Here is a 14,878-nt window from a genome sequence, read left to right as displayed (position 1 = left end):
TATATGCATGCAAGAGCAATTCTGTCTTTATGTGTTAAAATCTGATCATCTCAGCTTTTTCTTGTCAAGGTGTAGGAAAAGTGATGATGAAAACAATGGCTCAATATGTTTCTTTTGTCCTCTGTCCGTCCTCATTTCAGTCCACCGTTGTCACTCGTCTTGCTGCGTGGTTTTCATATATAATATTTCTTATTCGTATTTATATTTTTTACAAGGTATAAAACAGACCCATGGGCATGACGGATTCATTGTTTGAAAACATCTAAGCGAGGCGAGGGGGTAGAAGGGACGGAGGAGGAGAAAAAGAGGGAGGAAGGGGGAGGTTCTCCATCCAAGGCTGTCTTGTGATTTGTCCCTTGCTGGAGATTTTTTATTTTTTATTTTTTTTAAAAAAAAAGGAAAAAGGCCCCCCTCTTGATCCAAGGCTGATGAGGAGGGTTGGGTGGAGGTAAAGAGGGTTCAACCCCTCACCTCTATTATGTCATTTGATGTGGAGCTTCTAGCATCTCCATAAGGAAGGTGTCAATGGGCGTGTCGCCGATGAGCTTGAAGAAGAACAGGTGCTCTAGACACTTAAGACCGATGGAGCGCAGTGCAGGCAATCGCAGCAACAGCTTAGCAAATCTGTCACAACACAAAACAAGAATTTAGCACAGGATGAAAAGCTGAAATAATTTTAAAGTATTTCTAAGCTTGCAGTTTCAGGGGCATTAGTTTTGGCATAAATATGCACTTTGTCATAAGCAGGCGCTCACCCATCCAGCTGCAAGTTATGATTTAAGAGAACTGGTGATGCTTGCACACACAGGCCTCACATTAAATATAAGACTAAGAAAAACCTGTTTTGAGCAAATGGCAAAACTTCAGTGCAAAACTATCACACAATAATAATTTTAATAGTTTTTTATGCAGCTGTAGATGGGTTTCAGCAAACTTTCAAGCTGAAAATAGCCCCGAAAAAGCCACAGATGTGCCAGAAACTGCAATTCCTGACACAACCACTTGAGGCAGATTCCAAAAGCTAACCAGTCCCCATATACCCTCATGATAACATGCCCAACATGTTTGCAACCAAATGTAGTAAATATCTATACCCCCCTTGTTTTTGATGACCAAAATTGCCATCCCATTAAAAAAACACAAAGAATTAGTATCACATAAATCAAGCTTATACTATAAGTTAAAACATCATCTACTGTATCAACTCAACTAATACGGTCACATTTGGTTTAAAAAAAATCCAAATTCTGTCAATGATTCATATACCAATTCACAACATCAATTTTTGATATAGTCTATGTCAAAACTGATAACACGGTGAACTCAAAGCTACTGATAAAACACGTTTCTTGTGTGGGTGTACTTCAAGCTTTTTTCTTTGACTTCTACCTCATGAGAGGCTGTCTGGGTTGAGACTTTAAATATTAATAACAGCTGCAACAATAAACACACTCGTGCTCTTGATTTTCTCAGCACCGCAAACTGGTAATGTAACAATAAGGGCTCGGTGTTTATGATCTTACCTGCCAGGCTGCTCTGGGTATTTCTGTTTGCAGTAGGCCTCTAAAGACGCGTAGACTTTCTCTCTCAGAGCTTCTACTTCGCCTGGGTTGGACAGACCTTTAGAGTCTGCGGAGAGTGGCAGAAAGAACAAAAGAATTCACTACACCATGTGGCTAGGCTGTGCTGCTGTTATTTGTACACAACTGGACATTCTTCTTCACTATAAAAAGAAAAAAACCCCCAAAGAAGTAAACAAGTAGGCGTGAAAAAGCTTTCAAATCTGCACTTTTGCCCAGTGGAAAAACTAGCATAACTCAATATGGAAAAGCATCTCCACATTCTGGGCTAGTCCAATTAAGACCGCAATTCTCAAGCTGCACCAATTTAAGCTTCACTGGACTCATCTTTGATTAACATTTCTGACGAACAAAGCATTGTGAAGTTGACAATCAATGAATGTACATTGGTTGTTAATGGCTGGACCAGATCACACAGTGTGTGAAAGAAAAGGACTGAGGGCCATTTTTGCCTTGCTGTTCTCTTCACCCCCACCACCGTATGTTTTTTCTCCAGTCAGTGTAGTCTTGCAAACCCCTAATTAACAAGGAATCAGGCGGAAAAGTGAACAGGGGCCAGTGGGTCTGGGTATGGCCTGAACAAAATGTGAAACACAGAGGATCAGTGTGTCCAGGGTGAGCAGATCCGCAGAGCCCCAGAGAGATTCAGGGAGCCTCCCTTACTGAGTCACTAAAAACCTGGGTCACATTCATGGGTTAGTTCAGTCCACTTAGATTCCATTTGGATAAGGTTTAAATACAGAACAGCACACTCATAGCAGAAGTGCCTTGGCAAGACACGGGCCTCAATTAAAGAGCGCACTCTTTCTTTGGACCTTTGCGGGGGAATGTAGTAAAATTTACACAAGGTTGGCAAATTACAAAATAAATGAGAATTCATCAATTTCAAGTGAAAATGGTGCCTTGAGAGAATCAAGGTCAACTCAAGGAGATAGTTTCCATTACAAGCTGAGATACCAGAGCTGAGACATAAGTGATGCACAGCGCAACAGCGTTCTTGAATCTAAATACGTTATATTTACTTTTAACAAAAGTCTGGCAGCATTTTGAGACCATTTCCCCAATGTGAAAAGTTGTTCCCACTGGAATTGATTAAAGCCAAATGAAAGCTGAGCCAATGAGAATAAGACACATTTGTCATGTTCTATTTTAAGCCTGCTGTGGGATAAGGTTTAATAATCAAAGTTGAAGAGTTTGTGTTGACTAAGCGTTACGCTTCGAGTCCTCAATGACTCATATTCTATTCCTGCAACGTCTGTGTCGGCTGATTATAGCTAGAAACAGTAGCAGCACCACGCCACAGTGCACAAGATCTTTATACTTTTAATAAAAGTTGCATTTCACTGGAATACGCTGATGTTCAGAAAGAAAGAAAAAAGCCAGTATACAACAATTACTCTGAAGGAAGAATTACACAGCGCAGTAGTTTGATGACCCATTTCTCTAAAAGATTTTTAGTCATTTTACATTACTGAATATATATATATATATATATATTTTTTTTTTTTAATGAAAGTTGAAACTAAAAAAAAGAGACAAAAGAAACAAGAGTTTGCATTGTACAAACAGCAAATGAAAGCTTTTATATAATATACACAATGGTTACCTGGGTTGAAAAGGACAATAGCTCGAAGGCACCCCAGTTCTGTCTTATCCATCTGCATGTCCCTCATCTTTGACACCAGCTCTGTCAGCACTCTGCACAAAAGCAACAGGAGACAGTCAGAGATGCTACTCAGGTTAAAATACTATGTCAAGAATATTTAATTCTTGGCTAATAGACAATATTTGTGTAAAATGAAACTAAACCAGTGGCAGAAAATTAAAGATCACACTTAACTGGATTTTTTTTTTTTTTTTTTTTTGCAAATGACACATTATTCTTGACTGGTGCATTGCAAATACGGTTTTAACCACTTTCAAGTTTGCCTCTATTTGAAAAAACATGCACACAAGCTTACTCTGGGCCCACACTGGCACAGTTAGATCAGTGGAAAAGTTTACAGCCCTGCAAAGTAATTATATTTAGTACATGGTTTTCATAAAATGAAAGCCGCAGAGTAAACACAAGCTGTAATCTAACACCAGTGCTCCCACTGTCTGTGTGTGACATCACGGGTGGGAGTGGTGGCGTGTGGAGTCGCTCGAACTCCTCACCCCACTTTGACTCGGTCACACCCTCTCCCTGGCACTCTTTATTTTCCCTCTCACTCAGTTTCTTTCTGCTCCTCGCGCCCAGATAGTAAAGTCAATTGTGGCTCTTAGCTCATTCTAATTCAATTTGCTCTAAGGAGGAACAACAGAGCTTAAAAAAAGACAGAGAGGGAGAGAGAGAGGAAAGGGACTCAAGCGTTTAAGTTGATCAGTCTCTTCATTTGTATGGAGAAGAGACAGTGGACCAGATAAAGAAACATTATCAGTTCTCTGCATCTTAATGCTTGCCACAGTTAATAAAGAGATGGAATATGTCCTGTGGCTGTGAACGCTGATGACTGAGCGCACAGGCTGCTGATCAGAGGCGCAAGAAGGGAGACACAAAGAAAGTACTCAAAGTTTGACTGTGGCTTGACTGAGTCTGATGACAGCACGTGCAGCTGCAAATTCTCTGCTGGCTCCAAAACTGTGCAAGGAAACATGCGCTTCATTTGCAGTTTTTAATTTTCAAAATATAATAACAATCCATGACCAGAACTGTTCAAGAGTAACGTAGTTTAAAAAATATATATTTACAAAAAATCCCAAACCAATACAAACAAAATGTAAGATATATTTTTCTTATACGTTTGACAAACTTTCATAAGGGTGGTTCCTGCATCCAGCTGCGCTGTGACTCTATGGTGCATGGATTGTCTATATAAGATATGAGAGGTTCTGTGTGACCCCTGTTGTGTACAGGCGTAAATATTTTATATATTGGAGTCAATCAATTGTGCCTGTGCTGCTTGGTTTTCTGTAACGCCCACCTGCGGTTTACAGTATTCCCCATTTTGTGTAACATTTCATTGTTTCGATTCAATGTTACATGAAATATTCTACAAGGGGTGGACATTTAGTAGAATTTTAATCTCGATCAGAATTTTGTCTTCCCACAATTATGACATTTAAAATGCATACTCTGCCAATATAAAACGCAAAGCAAAAGCAATTTAGGCACTCTCTAAATCAGCACTTGATCATGTGTCTGTGTTTGCCTATCACAGCTGGTCCCTGCAGCACAAAGCTTGAAGTTGGACTAAAAGACAAATATACAACAAAAATCCAATGTCTGGCACAGCAGAACGCAAGGAGCTTGTCTCTTGAATTGGATCAACATCCGTTGTTTGGATTTTGGGGGAAGTGATGTTAAGAACAAATCATAATGGAAGAATGCTGTGAAAGAGTGCTGCTTTGCATTGCAGATGCAACTGAAAATATGCCACAAAATGCAGTATAATTAATGAATTAAGGCCAAGAAAAACAACTACAGATGTAAATTGCCCAAGTGCCAATTAAAGGGAGCCTGTACGACACAACAGCGTGTACATCCAGCTCACAAAGACACACTGGAATTGTTACAGTTATTATTCCACATTGGCAATATTTGTGCTGTATCAAAACCTCATGGGATTTCACAGCTGGCAAAGACTTTGCTCTGAGTTTTAGTCTGAGTTTCTAATGCTAACGTGTTATCAGTAGAGAGACTGATACACCGATGAGCCGATATTATTGGCTGATATTACTCATTTGCCATTATATTGATATCAGTATTTTTAAACAGCCGATAAATAAAAAATTTAAAATATATGAAGAAACAGGAGAACTAACTTTAACCATGTTACGAGATTGATGCTGCATAGTTTGTCCACCAGGGGGCCGTCTACAACTTCTCTAATGCAATGTGTTTAGACTGCCAAATCAGCTGATCTGACAAAAGTTAGGCAGAGAATAAAGGACTAATCCAAATGTTTTTGTAACAATGAAACAAGTTTATTTTTAAATTTCTACAACATCTTAGTAAGGACTTATAAATAAATAAATACACTTAACAAATGTTTTGTGTCCCTTGATGTTAAACAAAATATCGGCTGATACTAAATATGAGTATCGGTAAGACTAATACTTTTCTAACTCTTTAACTTTTATTAACTTAAAAAATAGGCCACCTTTATAAATCACAATATTATCAAAGCACTACTTTCAGGTTGCATTACATGCTACTCGAGCACACCTTTAGAAAGTGCTACCTAATATATTATTTACAAAAGTTTTTGGTGCAGTTTCTACATGAATTTAGATGTCACTAAGTCCAAGAAAATTTAGTAACCTGTCAAAGATGGCTCCCACTCCAGCACTGTGGGCGCTGTTGCGGTGAACGTGCAGCCCCGTTGCCAGCAGAATCCCGTCTTTAACCGCTATCGAGCGGTGCGAAAATGATGCAATGAGGAGCTCGTTCCAACCTGAGAAAGAGATGAGGAGAGGGACTGAGAAAAAAGTATGAGAAATAAAACCACTCACACTCTCCGAAATCCCCAGTACAAAAGTTCACACAGCATTCGAGCAAAATGAAACTGACAACAAAGGAGGGAATTCCAATGAATCAATTAAGCTGCGCACTAAAAGCATGCAGCTTTCTCAAGCACAGGCATCAGGTTATTACTAAGACATTTGAATCATGCTTTCTAAAGAGACAAGCGTGTAAACGGGATGAACTGCGCCTGCCATCGCAATAAAGACAACAGGCTTGATGCGCCAAAGCAGGGGGCTCGACACGGAGTGCCGAAGACACAAGACGCTGCCGTTTGAGTGACAGGGCTCCTTTAACTGTTCTGCCTGGCAACACCCGCCTCTTCTCCCCAGAGTTGAGTTGGGTATGAGCGGAGCCGGGATGCTTTTATCTGTGATACAGCAGAACTAAAGCGGTTATTTATAGAAAACCTGAGAGCAGAGACGAGCGTTGCCGAATAATGTCTCTCTCTCCGCTTTGCTGAAGTCTCTCCATCTTTTTATATGTGCAAAGGATAAGAATGATGGGAGGATTTATTTATTTTATTTGTTTTTTTTAGGGTAAGGGATGGGTGCGTTATAGCATTTTTTTTCCTGGAGGAGAATTTAGAAAATAATGGTGTAATTTAGAGTGACAGGCAAGCAACAAGGGCAATGTGTTGGGAGAACCCAAAAGACCTTCCTGCATGTGACATTAGTGACTGTAGCAGAAGTGACAGATGATTCACTCTCCGTTTTACGTCGCTGCTTCTGTGATGCTTGCTTTTCCTCATACAGCAGATGCATGAAGAGACTCTGGGTCTGTCTCTTGCATCAGTCACATGACCGAGAGGTATCCAAGGTTATGGCCAGAGTAGTTTAGTGTTCTCTTTTTTTCTGACTATATTATTAATGTTTATGGGCATCTGTTGTATCTACAAATGTGACTTATTTAACAATGAAAACAATGTCCTGTGATTCTGTTATTTTTATTTTTATTTTTGTTTAACCCTTATTATTTTAAACAGCAGCAATTACTTGCCTTTTTAATACACAGTCAGTGGGCATAATACAATACATCTTACACTGAGTAATCAGTGGTTTGTTGAACCAGCAAATTTGATTCAATTTATTCATATAACAATGACCATTGATTCCAACCCATATCCTGTTAATTATATATCATCACTGCCAATCACTGCAAATTTTTTGGTGGTTAGATTATGCAAAATACTTAAGTCAGCTCGACAGACCTGCTCGTAGAAGGATGACCTGGTCGTCCAGCGGCAGCTCAGAGAAGTGGGGGATTCTTTTAGCCCACTCAACCAGGGTAAAAAGTTGTTTGTCAGCTGCTTGACAGATATTTGTCACTGGGTCGTTGGGCTGCAGGGGATGAGAGACAAAGATAGAACAGGTTAAAATAAGTCAGAAAATCAACTACAGTGTGAATTAAATAAGATTGAAATGTTAGCTTTGTGTCTTTTGGCTGAGAGCCTTGTGCTAGGGCATAATTGAGCTACAGTGCTATGACAACGTATTTCCCCTCCCTTCCCGATTTCTTAGTTCTTTTGCGTATTTCTCACACTTGCTACCAATGGTGGTACAACCAGGTATTAGGGTTTAGGGGGCAATTACTTTTTCACATGGTGCAAGGAAGGTTTCGATTTCCTTAACCTTTTAAAGCCAAGCGTATCGTATTTGATGCATGTGTTTTTGTGAGTTTTTGAGACGTCTATATCATCAGCGTGACTTTTTTAACCCTATAAAATATAATTGGCATAACATATTTTTTAACACATTTTTAATGACTAAATTGCAAAAATATGGCTAATGTAGCAAATGTAATACAAATTAAAACTCATACATATGCAGATTAAAATTTGATATATCAAATATTTTTTTTATATATATTTATATAGAGAGATTTTCTATAGATTTCTGGCAGTTATTTCATGGTTCAGGTTTTAAAGGGTTAGTAAATTTAAAATATTGATTTTAAAACTCCATTTGTATTTACTCAGTATATCTTTGTCTAATATTAAAATTTGTGTTATGATCTGAAACATGTAACTGTGACAAAAGTGCAAAAAAAATAAGAAATCAGTAAGGGGCTTTTTTCATGGCACAGTACCTATAACTTCGTAATCACACACACACCGACACCAACATGAGTGCCCGCCGTGAATAATATCTTCTAAAGAGGTACGGTGAAAAAACAAACAGTGATTCTGTCTCAGCTTGTGGAGGAAATACCTGCAGAGAGCTGTCAGCGAAAAAACAACTTTCGCTGAGCTGACTCTTTCTTTGGGGACCTTTTAGCCAAAACACAAATCAGCCTCTCTGACAGCTAGTAGAGCTCAAGAGGCCCTCGAGAGGCTCCACTGACACTTTACTACAGAGCAAGTGGTTAGGAGCTCAAAGAGGACTTTATCACAGCACCAGGAACGGCTTTGTAAAATGTTAAACCAATGTGCTCACAGTAGTGCTTCTAATAATGATTGTGTAATTACACAATAAACCTCTCAACATCATCGTGGATGAATTTGGGTCCTTTCTTCACTACGTTGCTGCAGTTCATTAAGAGCATTTGTTTATGCACAGCTCTCTTTAGGTCCCACCACAATATTTCAGTTGAGTTGATATTTCCACAGATTTGTGGGCCAATGCAACAATTTAAATATTTTTTTTTCAGCCAATCTGTTGTGGTCTTGTTGCTGGCCAGTTATATACGACCAAATTTTGGTCACATAACCGGAAGCTCTAGCAGTCAGACAAATGGCCTCACATTTCATCGTGAGTTCATCGTTGACCCAAGGACAGAAAGGTCCCCAGGTCAAATCATCATGCCTCCACTTCTTTTCTTGACAGTTGGTATGAGGTGTTGTGTTTGGTTTTCACCAAATGTGATGCCGTGCATTATGGCCAAACACTCTGTCCAAATGGCATTGCTTGGGGTTTTTGTCTCGAGGTTTGTTCAGTTGCAACCTCACGGACCTAAGCCATTCTGTCATGTTCTTTGAAGAGTGAAGAGGCCATACTTGTTCGGTCTTTTGTTATGAACTTCAACATTTAGCACGCTAACTGAGGCCTGTCTGAGATCTTTGTGCAGTGCATCATCTGCCCTTGGGGTGATTTTGCTGGGACGTCTGCTCCCCACTGGGAAGACTGTGGTATTGTGTTAACACGCACCTGAAAGCTCCAGACCGGCAAACTGCCAAAATTGCTTTTATAGAAGTTGTCATAGCTGCACCAAGAGCAAAAAAAAACTTGTCCATTGATAGACAACGCAGCATACAAAATTTAATTCCTGAAAACAAACGTTTCCCGCTCACCAAAAAAATGAAAGGGAAAAGAATGTGTGCACTTTTTTAGCTTTAGTCAACAAAATAATGGTATGAGCCTAAATAAATGCATGTCTTTTATTTAGAGCTTATTTTTTTAACATACAAACTGAAGTTGAGGTGAAAACAAAGCCAGATTTGATCTTTATCTGCTAATGTATATCTAATGATAAGTGTGTTCTTTATAGAAGAAGACAACTTCTGCATGCAATGAATGCAAAATTGCAAAGACAAGGACTTGTTCTCCTTAACTGTCCTGTCACATTTGATTCAAAAGTATTGTTCTTTGACCCTTGGGGAGTAGCGGTAGAATACTAATGCAATGCATACATGCTCCATGACTAACTCAGTAAACTGTAACTCCATCTGGGCTTTGGGTTAAAAAAATCCACAACAATACTGCCATTCTCTGACAAGTAATTCACAGCCATCCCAAGAGTACACATGCTACTCTTGATATGCGTGTGTGTAAACAAAGGCTTTGTGAACATGCTTTTGTGCATAATTTTAAATCAAGTCAGCATCCCTAAATTCTAAGTAGCTCCACATGAACTCGCCCTCTGACAAAAACAGTTAGCAACTTCTCCCCAACTTCTCCTCCAAATCCCACAGATCGATGCTAAAAGCTAGGAGGATCCTGACATCAACTGCAGCTCTCCAGAGGAGATTAGCTCAAGATGAAGGAGAAAATATCTCTTCACTCACATTCTCCTTTTATAAAACACAGGGCAAAGACTATCCCATCCTCTCCACTACATTCCCTCCCTGCGGTGTGAAACTAACACACTGACTGCAGAGCATCACAAATACGCAGCTCAAATCTGAAAAACTTAAACCAGACACAAAGCCTACACTGTTTTGAAAACTGTAAGTCATCTTGTTTTTTTTTTCTTCAGGGAGAGAAAGAAAACAGGCACCTTATGAATATTTCAGCATCTGATCTCCGTGGGAGATGTGGACGCCGCAGCTCAGTACGACAGTTTTCGTGAACTGCGCTTCCTCCCCAAAACATAAACAGATCCGGTTAATTCATTCCAAAGGGCACAGCCCGCCAAAAAACAAATAAAAACCACAGGGGGCTTCAGCGTGCGCCACAATTGAGCCACCGCTCCCCATAAGAATACAAGTCCCAGGGTTCTCGTTAAACATGGCAAACCTTATGAATGTTGCATGGCTATCTTAGATGTGTTTAGACTGACCTGGTTTCTTTGTCACCGTCTGTGAAGATGACGAGGAGAGGGGCTTACAACTTCCTCAAACAATTCATCTAAGTACAGCATTACATCTACTGTACTTACTGTTCAAGCCAAAGAGTGGACTTTAGGATGTTATCAGCCCCTGACCCATGAAAGGATAACCTCTACAGTTATAAAAAAAATTATCTCACAGGTTAGGTAGAAAGACTACTTTTTCTTTTAATTTGGAGATTAGTGGCAAAAAATGTGGAGGAAAAACAGCAAGAACACCAAAAAACCCACCTGACACAGAGAGTAAGGTCATAAACGGACATTTACTGTTTTTTTGTTTTTGTTTTAGTTTTGTTTTTGTTTTTTTTTTGGGGGGGGGGGGGGGGTAGATTATTTAGGCATTTTTTTTATACGTCTCCCACAAACAAAACTGTCTGCAATCCAGGCAAATCAAAGTGTTTCTAGCAAGACACCCTTCCACTTCTGCGGTCGATTAGCAACTTGCATTCTTCCCTATGAAATTTTCATGGGGAGACAAAAGATTTGCCCTTCAGTCTTTCATTATTGTGCTTGAACCACACTGTACTAGAGTGACAACAGAGAGAACATTGGGTACTCACATAGATCAGGATAAAAATGAATTACTCAAGTGTCCCACTTTTTAGATTTAAAAAAAAAAACAACAACAAAAAAAGCCTTTCTTCATATGTCATAATTACAGTTAACAGAAAGATAAGACCTTTTATTAAAATTCTCCATAAAGTAATTCAAATATAGTAGAAACAACAGCAAGAAATAACACAAAAAAGAAAGAAAATGGGATGTATAAAATGGAAGTAAACCCTAAGGATTAGTGAATGATAACATTTTCCCCTCTGCCCTTCCTACTTAGAAGAAGACCTCTCTCTCACTGACTAAAGGCATATTACTAACGACTGTTTAACTCCTGTTCTAGGTCAGCATGAGATAAACACACCTTATTCAGCTTGGCCAGACCCCGACCATTAGACAGTGGCGGTGGCCTATTCATGGTGTACACTCATGACCCAGGTCATGTGATTAATTACAACATGGAGCACTGGTTCTCAATGGAGACCTGGTAGGGGGGAGGCAGGGGAACAGCATTTGGATAGCAGAGGAGTCCTTGTGGTCAGGACAGAATGCATGCCAAGCCTCTGCCAACATTGCAGGCTTCACTTCAATTAAAGGATCCGCTCACTCAAATCAAAAAACAAAATTATATTTCATTTTTTATTCCTCGTCATATCCAGCTATACTTAATGTCCTGGTTTAGGGTTTAGGGTTTATATACAGTAGTGGCTAAGAATTTTAAATGCCCACCACAGCCCAGGCTACCAATACTTGGTTGGTGGACAAACTGAGTGACACCAATTGTTGCTGGGCATCTCCTACCAATAGCCTGGAATCCAGTTCACCTTTGTGAGGTATATATATATATATATATATATATATTCACATATATCTTACAGTAGCTTGGTAACATTAAGTGCAAACACAGCTAACATTATGAAAGATTTTTTATGGTTGAAGATAATTAAAGAACAACTTCTGTTTATTCTTCTGGCAACAGTGTTTAGCCTTGTTAGACTCTGTTACACTTTATCTTTTTGCTAAGCCCATTGACTAGTATGATGACTTTGCCTCTGGGGGCAGTGGGGATTTTTCACGGCTTCCAGCGTGAGGATATTGGACTCTCTATTCTATTAGCCACTCACTGCTCATGAGAGAAGATTCAGCTGATAAATATTTAAATCTCTAACAATAGCTAATATTCGTGATATTATATTTCGATAAATACCTTTCCTCTGTCTTGCTTTCAATGCAGACATTTATTTTATTTATTTCCATGCATCGATTAAACTTTGGCTACAAACAGACAACAAAAAGAAACCAAAAAGCTCTTGACCCTTGATGACCCTGAATATTTGTGTATTTAACAGGCAGATATCTGTTTGTAGCTTAGAAGGTAAAGGAAGGCGACTACCAATAAAAAGGTTAGTGGTTTGATCTCCAGCTCCTTCACTTCACATGACCAAAGTGTCCTCGGGCAGAATACTGAATCCCAAATTGCCTTTGATACATTCATCGGTGTAATGCATTACATTAAATTTTTAAAACTATCTTCAGCATATTCATATGATTTCCAATATGATTTTGCTCAGGAGTTGGCAAAGAATACATTTAAAACAAGCCTTTAAACACTTTCATTGCGGTTTTCTAATCTGTTGCGGAGGCCCTTAGAAATCTTCCTCTTGGTGTTGGGCAGGCAGCGGGCATCGAGAGACCCAGCATGGCAGAGCCCAAACACTCAGTGCATTAGTATGTCTGAGCTGCTAGCCGCTCCCCCATGAATCCCTACTCCTCCTTCCTCTCCCTATAATGCCAACGCTCATCTCCTACATTTCCATCTGGCCCCCCGAAAATAGCTCCCATTTACTCACATAACAGCCTTCACATTTCTACCTTTACTTCACAAGACATTTCCTTCCCCCGAAGCAGATGAATCCCAGAAGAAGTCCCCTCTCTCTCCCTCCCTCATTCAGTCTCACTCTCCCATCTCTCCCCCCTCCCCGCCTCCTTTGGTAGGCTTCTGCACAGCTCCTCTGTTTCCCATGTTTCCCAGCAGAATTCCTGAGAAAGCTGAGGCTTTGTGGTATGCTTTCAGGAACAGTCTGCCTGTTGCATTATTCATCACTCCTAGTCTCCACTGTGTCAAAGACGGCCCACAGTGCCCAGCTGATACTAAGGGGCATATATGAGGAAACACACAGCTGAGTGAAGGAGCTAATAGACCAGGTAAGCTAGTTCCTGAGTCCACAAGTGGTAACCTAAAAAGCCCCGAAGGAGATAACAAAGGTATTTATATTTGATATTCAGTAACATGTCTACCATCAGGCAGCAGGTAGATGAGAAAAACAGCCGCAAGCTTTAAAAAACAGGGAACTAAAATGTGTAATTTATCTGAAACATGGTTGATGTGAAACATTACTACAGCAAGCATATCCACATGCAGGCAAATCTGACTTGACTTATACGTTTGGCACTCTTCACTGCAGAACTGAAATACATGAAGCACTCACACATGGAAAGAATTAAAACAACTTGTGGACAATGGTGGAGCAGCTCCAGTGAGTCTTTTGAAGCATAAATTTCTAAAATATAACTCATAAGCCATAAATCTAAAAGTGAACAGCTCTTTTATACTAACTGCAAACCACTACATTTAGTATTTAGCATGCATATGCAGAGATTTTAAGTTGCCTTTTAACTGAGATTCATTCTATTTACTGTCCAATACCTAGGAGCTCCTAAGTGAAAGCTATTGGGAAGCTTTCACATTTAAGAAAATGACAAAAGAAAGAAAGAAGTCAGAACACAGATGTTGTGTTTTTCAAGCTTCCAGTCAAGATGTTGAAAACAATAGTGTTAAGCAATAAATGCAATAAAAAAGACATTTTGACAATAATTTAAACAGTAGAGGAGATCTAGAAATGAATCAACCTGTGCTTAATGCTAAGGCATTTTTATTGACAACTAATTTCCAGCTAATCAGAAATTCATAGTTTAGTATGACTAGTACCACTGGTATAACAATGGTGCATATCACTAATTAGTGTGAATGCTGAAAAGCATTCACAGTATTGTTATTCTTAAAGTGACAATTTCAATAAAAATTGCCAGTTATTTAAACTTAAATGAATTAGAAAAATGTATTATATCATTAAACAGTGCACGACTGGATGGGTCTCGCTTATTCAAAGAAAACAAGCCTATGGTGTCCATTAACACACACAAGTTGGCTTTGGACCAAAAGAAACTCTGATATGATTGTGACACATCAATCTTTCATGAACTCACTCACTTTAGCCAGACTGCAACAAACCCTTCCTCCTGCTACTGCTTAGTTTGGATAATGCGTTGATTATATTCCATTGCTGGCATGGACGCAGATAGCTGGAAACGGTAGAGTACGGTAGTTATATTTGTTATATTTCTTTGAAGTCCACCGACTGGAGCAGATGCATAGCTGTAAACTAAATTCTCTGCAGAAAAGTCCATCAGGTCACAAAAAATAGACGGGCACTCGGATGTCCGTACGGACCCTCACGGTCACGTCCGATGATCAAATTTCTGGCACTTGGACACAAGTGGAACCGAGCAGACTCACAGACATGGAAAGCATGATAAAGGTTTAATCAGTGAGGAAGGAGAAATATTTGAATAAGTTCACATCCTCAAGTTGCGATGAACCCAAACCAGTTAAACTGAGAGATTATTCAGTCTGGAC

The 14,878-nt window shown here is 39.4% G+C and overlaps 1 protein-coding gene across 6 annotated transcripts in view; it reads right to left on the bottom strand.

Moving 5' to 3' along the window:
* Window positions 1–11: 11 nt before the first annotated feature.
* The window catches only part of rxraa (retinoid X receptor, alpha a), a 104,173-nt gene continuing 89,306 nt past the window's right edge, over window positions 12–14,878 (bottom strand). For all 6 annotated transcript variants that reach the window (XM_014329470.2, XM_042214370.1, XM_042214371.1 and 3 more), the window contains 5 exons: window positions 7,295–7,424; window positions 5,884–6,016; window positions 3,187–3,278; window positions 1,524–1,629; window positions 12–624 (listed from right to left, as the gene is read on the bottom strand). In XM_014329470.2, coding sequence (XP_014184956.1) covers window positions 477–624; window positions 1,524–1,629; window positions 3,187–3,278; window positions 5,884–6,016; window positions 7,295–7,424 — 609 coding nt within the window. In that variant the 3' untranslated portion in view covers window positions 12–476. The remainder of the gene's footprint in view (window positions 625–1,523; window positions 1,630–3,186; window positions 3,279–5,883; window positions 6,017–7,294; window positions 7,425–14,878) is intronic.

Source organism: Haplochromis burtoni, unplaced genomic scaffold, assembly GCF_018398535.1.
Source record: "Haplochromis burtoni strain Fernald_Lab_line unplaced genomic scaffold, NCSU_Asbu1 Contig_556, whole genome shotgun sequence".
NCBI classification, from domain to species: Eukaryota; Metazoa; Chordata; class Actinopteri; order Cichliformes; family Cichlidae; genus Haplochromis; species Haplochromis burtoni.
This window is presented reverse-complemented; position numbering and strand designations above follow the sequence as displayed.